This window comes from Aedes aegypti, chromosome 3, assembly GCF_002204515.2.
Source record: "Aedes aegypti strain LVP_AGWG chromosome 3, AaegL5.0 Primary Assembly, whole genome shotgun sequence".
NCBI classification, from domain to species: domain Eukaryota; kingdom Metazoa; phylum Arthropoda; class Insecta; order Diptera; family Culicidae; genus Aedes; species Aedes aegypti.
Genome location: NC_035109.1, coordinates 142,537,595 through 142,543,594, shown reverse-complemented (window position 1 = coordinate 142,543,594; position 6,000 = coordinate 142,537,595). Strand labels below are relative to the sequence as shown.

The following is a 6,000-nucleotide window of genomic DNA, read 5'->3' as shown; positions in this document are numbered from 1 at the left end:
TTTGAGCATTCTTCGAGATAGTTTCCTCCCTCTACATTGCACAATGCCAAAGCTAGGGAAGGGTACACGCTATGCCAAGTGTGGACTATTATGTTGAATGGATGAATGTACCTCAGATTTGTTTCATAGGAATTCGCTCTCGTTCTCAAAAAACAAGCTAGTGAAAACCGCAAAATATTTTATCTTAGATTTTTTAAGAAATCCTCTCTTGAAGATTCGTATAGTTGCTCATAGTATTTTATATATGAAAAACAAGGAATGTTCGAATGTACCACCTTTTTTATTTATAAACCTAAAACAATGATGTATACGCTAAGGACGATACAATAGATAGCGTTGTGATTGGATGGGCATCTAATTATTCCGAAAGAAGTGCGCTTTGCGAAAGAGGACCATGTGATTATTGAGCTGAAATCGAATTCAGGTTAACTTCTGCGTCCATGAGTCCTCTCGCTGTGTAGGGGTAACATGCCCTATCTAGTGAACAGGTAGTCATGAATTCGATTCTCGCCGAGAAGACGGGTTACTTTTACGCAAATTTCTAATCAATTTTGTCATATAATCCAGTCAGTAGTTGTTCAAATTTCCACTCGGCTGGTTAGCCGTAAAACCTATAAATGATAATTTAAAAGTATTCACTAGCTTGTTTCTTACGACCAAGAGCAACATTCTGCGAACGAAGATCTGAAGTACATGAATTTGCATAATAACCTCCCTTGGACATAGCGTGCCAGGTGTTTTTTTCTTAAAGGGATGAAGCAAAGTAAGCGCTGGCTGTTTGCACACCGAGAAAACAGGTGGCCAATATTTACAGCTTAGTAGGCCGCGTCCGGCGAAGCAGCTGACTGAGGGAGTAGAATTTCCGCGCCAAGCTCCGTTTGCCGCCAGAGGCGCCCTTCAGGTTTATCTGGTTGACGTTTTCGTCCAGACTTTTGAGATCCTTCTCCAGCGCCATGAGCGAGATTTCCTCCGCCAGGTTCGAGTGGGAGTGAGACATCTTGTGGTTAGCGGCGAGATAGCTGTTTTTTGGCTGCACCGGCTGATGATGGTGGGAATGGTGATGATGATGGTGCTGCGAATGGAGTTCCAACTGTGGCGGAGATGCTGGCTGCTGCAACAACTGCTGGTGGTGGTTGCCATTCTGATTGTTGCAGGTAGATGACCGTTGAAAATAGACCGATCCTTCCCTGCGGGGATAGCAGTGAAAATATAGTTTTGTTAGATATTTTTGGCATATAAGAATCGTGTTTAAAAAGCTTACATAGCTTTGTTCAAAATAAGCAAGTTCTACAAATTATTTGAAATTTTGTACTACCTGAAGTAAGTAGTACTACAGAAATAACATGCATTCATCTAATATATGAATTGAAATTTTATACTTTCACTCAAAATAAGACTATGACCTGGGAGGGAGGCACAGATACTACACACGAAATTTGATACGCAGTTTTTCCAAACTGCAAGATAGCTCCGGTTTGGCAATCAAGGCAGGCTTGGTGAAAATCGCTAGTTTTCATTTGTTGTGCACCTTCGATTTTTCTGGAAAACCATTAAAAAAGGGCCACAGTTTTCTGTGTGTTTAATTTTCATTTTTATTGAAAACAGTAAAAAGATGCATATTCCAATACATTATATTCAATTATAATAATGGGTGCTCACGTGACGTTACTTTGAATGTGCATGAATTGATTCTCATTCAATTTTTGTTACCTTTGATGAAATTCATAAATGTGCTTTGATTTATTACGCGCTTTTATCATGTTTGACCATTGTTTAAGATCCGGGCTCACAGTGACAGTTCGTGACAGAAAAATCTCGGCTCACTTTGACGTAGAGAAATTTTGTATTGGTCCCTTCCAGTGTATGACCATTGTTTGACACCACCCTTCGAACGGTGATCAAGTTGGCGGTGATTGAACGTTTGATAAGTTCGTTATCAAAAATAAAACCACTTTAACCCAACTATTCCACAAAAAATATTCAATTGTTATGGTAATTGTTAAACTGTAGTTTATCAAAAATTTTATACCAGTTTTTACACAAGTTATCAACAAATTCTTCTATTTTTAAAATCCGTTTCGATTTTGATCATTAGTCATCTGGTTCCAAAGATATTCCGAAATTCCTTGGAATTCCTCTTTCATGAAATCTTTCATGAGATTCTTCTGGACTCTCTCCAAAAATTGAATTTGAGACATCTCTAGGAAATTTGTCAAGAACTTCTTCAAGAAAACCTTTTGAGTTTTCTACAGAAGATACACTTGGAATTTACCAGGGACGTGTTTTGGTACATGAAGTGCTTTTGAAATATACGTTATATTGATTCATGTTTGTATGATTTTTGTATTTTTACATTGATTTGCTCGTATATTTACAAGGACGAAAAAAACTGTCTCTAGCGACAAACAGTACAGTGTTTGAACGGTCGTAGAGGGCCGTCACTTTTGCAGCAGCATGATTTGAACACCTCACTTAGCGCGCGTTCTACCGTTATATGAAGCATGTTGTTACAGGTAGCGATCAACTCGATACATGCTGCCTTTGCGCTATCATTTTTAGTGCAGCCCATGTCCACATGATTTTAGCATCATAAACAGCATATCCGGAAACAAATCACCAAGTAGACATGAAAAATGTTAAAACTCTGACTCGCGAACGATTATTCGCTAGCGCACTCGTAGAACGATGCATTATTCGCAGAGCGTAGTTTATTGTGATAACTTAATAATTTTCATTTTATTCAATCAACAATTTCACGCCACTATGCTCGGTTCGAGGCCGCATCTCTCCATTCTCGGTTCAGCCCCACGCTCGCCAAATCGATACGCACTTGATCCGCCCACCTAGCTTGCTGCGTTCCACGCCATCTTGTACCGGATCCGAAGCGAACACCATCTTTGCAGGTTTGCTGCCCGGCATTCTTGCAACATGCCTTGCCTATCGTATCCTTCCAGCTTTGGCCACCTTCTGGATACTGGGTTCGCCGTAGAGTTGAGCGAGCTCGTGGTTCATCCTTCGCCGCCACACACCACCCCGACGTTCGAAGGCTCCATGTGCTTGCAGATCCTCTTTAAGCATCGTCAACGTTTCATGCCCGTAGAGGATTACCGGCCTTATGAGCGTTTTATATATGGTACATTCGGTGCGGGTGTGAATCTTTTTTGACCGCAGCTTTTTGGGGAGACCATAGTAGGCCCGACTTACACTGATGTTGCGCCTCCGTATTTCATGGCTAACGTTATAGTTAGCCGTCAGCAAGGATCCAAGGTAGATGAACTCGTCGACCACCTAGAACGTATCCCCGTCTATCGTAACACTGCTTCCTAGGCGAGTCCTGTCGCGCTCGGCCACACCAGCTAGCATGTACTTTGTCAATAGCATCCTCTTGGTCGCATTCACCACCAGTTCAACTTTCGCTGCCTCGCATTTCAGGCGGGTGTACAGGTCTGCCACCTTTTCAAATATTCGGCCGACATATCACCCACAAAGCATACTAATTGACTGGATCTCGTAAAAATCGTACCCCTGCTCTCCGCATAACGCCTTCCAGCGCAATATTGAACAACAGGCACGAAAGTCCATCACCTTGTCGTAGTCCCCAGCGGGATCCAAACGAACTGGAATGTTCGCCTGAAACCTTCACACAATTTTGCACACCTTCCATCGTCGCTCTTATCAGTCTCGTGAGCTTCCATGGAAAGCTGTTCTCGTCCATGCTTTTCCATAGCGGTTGATACTATCGTATGCCACCTTGAAATCGATGAAAAGCTGATGCGTTGGGACCGTTAACAAAGCCGGCCTGATAACTTCCCACGAACTTGTTTACTACATGTGACAGACGACGGAAGATGATCTGGGATAATACTTTGTAGGCCGCATTTAGAATGGTGATCGCTCGAAAGTTCTCACAATCTAACTTGTCGCCTAAAATAAAACAATTCAAAATAGTGTAAGTTGAAACTACAATGAAAACTCGTTGAAAAACGGATTGCCGTAGCCACGGCGAAAATGTTCAAGCTCACCCCAAAGGTGGGCTGCCGTAGCGACGGATTCTATCCAACGGGTCCGGCGGAAACAAAAGCTCGCCTTAGAAGGGGGCTGCCGTAGCGGCAGATTTGATCTGTTGGGTCCGGCGGAAAAAAAAATCAAGCTCACCTTATAAGGGAGCTGCCGAAGCGACAGATGTGGTCTGTTGGGTCCGGCGATAAAAAGAACCAAGCTCGCCTTAGAAGGGGGCTGTCGCAGCGACGGATTCTATCCGTTGGGTCCGGCGAAATAAAAACGAAAAAGCTCGCCGTAATAGGGAGCTGCCGTACCAACAGATTTAGACCTGTTGGATACGGCGGAAAAAAAACCAAGCTCGCCTTATAAGGGGCTGCCGTAGCAACGGATTCTATCCGTTGGGTCCGGCGGATGAAGATAATGCTCGTTATAGGATAGGAGCTAGGTGACCTAGAGGTGGACTCAACCATAACTCAACTTACTGTTGGCAAAGTATAAAAAACGCGTCAATAACGAGTGTTGAAAAACAGGTGCTCGATGCAATGGAGTTCAGACCACGACCATTGTGGCCCAATCTGAATGAAATCTGGCCGCAGAAGTACATTCACGCGAAATTGTAACCATATGCCGCAGTAAAAGCTACACAAGAAATTTCAGTATTTTTGAAAATAATATTCCTGAAAAATCTGGTATCGAACCCCACCAGCACTGGTGGAATTGGTTGATCAAGATAAGCGGACGTTATCGATCATCCCGGAGGTGGTGCTGTAGATAGAGGTGTCATAGAGCCGTCACAGTGGTGGACCATCACTAAAAATTACAACACTGGATAAGTTCCAAAAGATGGTAGGGTTGACCGTTAACGAGCAGGCACTTGGCGTATCGAGGGACGTTCAAGGGTGCAAGCATTGAGAAGCGAGCACTCAGCAGAAGTGGATTCGGAACATTCGGGTGGAACAGGTTGTAGATCTGTGAACAGGAAGGTTTGTTGGTTCCGCTACGAGATTCGCTCAGGCATCGAGGTGCCAAGATAACGGCCAACAGGCTTCCAAATATGAAGAAGTCTCTGACTTCGAAGTCGAATTTGGGATGTCTTGAACCGCTGGTAGAGGAAGATCTTTTTCACGGGGACGGTGCTGTCAATAACTTGTTCACGTTCAGGTCATTAACTTCCATGAAGTCAACGATGTGATCTAGCTCGGAAGCTTCGTTTTCATGTTGTTCATTAACTCTACACAGTCGTGAGCTAGAACGCGACCCATGGCATCTCTGACTAGCGCAACTTGTCCATTGAAGCCAATTGGACAGAATACCCAACGCATTGGTACACATGGACGGACACGGAATCAGCTGAATCGTCACGTGGCCCCGTGTTATTCAAGAGAAAAGGAGATGTGGTGATTTGGCATACTGTCAAGTAGGCCATCCTAGTCTGGAGGATAGTTATCACAAAACTGTCAAGGAAAAGACATGAAAACTCCACACCATCCTTACCAGCAACTTTATTGTTCTTGAGCTGGTGAATGGCATCCTTAATCTCCCTCAAAGTAGGAGCTGTTTGGTTTCCGTCGTCCGCAGTACTGACGAAGGCATTTCCTCCGTTTTCCCGCCCTTCATTGCCTGTGCTTTCAGCGCCATTCAGGTGCTCGTGAGTATTCTTAACGTTTAACACAGCTCTGGTCCTCACAAGCTCCTACCTCACGCTTCCACGGGTCAAACGATGACAAAGACCGCCAGCATAGGGTTTCGTACTTACTTACGATTAAGTGGCCGCGGGGAGAACATCCTGGTAGCGGTGCTGTCGTGGCGCCGGCCTACTGGGTTGGGTACGAGCCTCTGGTTGTTCGGGGCAGGTGGAGGCCCCTTCGTCAGCAATCCCAGCTGGTGCTAGCTGATAGGGCCTGAGTCTTCAGTAGGTCTAATTGCGAAGCCCGCAGTATCAGTTCTTGATACCTGCGATGCAGCTGGGCGACCCTGCCCGCCTTCAGCGGACAATGG

The 6,000-nt window shown here is 44.5% G+C and overlaps 1 protein-coding gene across 2 annotated transcripts in view; it reads right to left on the bottom strand.

Moving 5' to 3' along the window:
- Positions 1 to 559: 559 nt before the first annotated feature.
- The window catches only part of LOC5574876 (gonadotropin-releasing hormone receptor), a 293,895-nt gene continuing 288,454 nt past the window's right edge, over positions 560 to 6,000 (bottom strand). For both annotated transcript variants that reach the window (XM_021850179.1, XM_021850180.1), the window contains exon 6: positions 560 to 1,187. In XM_021850179.1, coding sequence (XP_021705871.1) covers positions 809 to 1,187 — 379 coding nt within the window. In that variant the 3' untranslated portion in view covers positions 560 to 808. The remainder of the gene's footprint in view (positions 1,188 to 6,000) is intronic.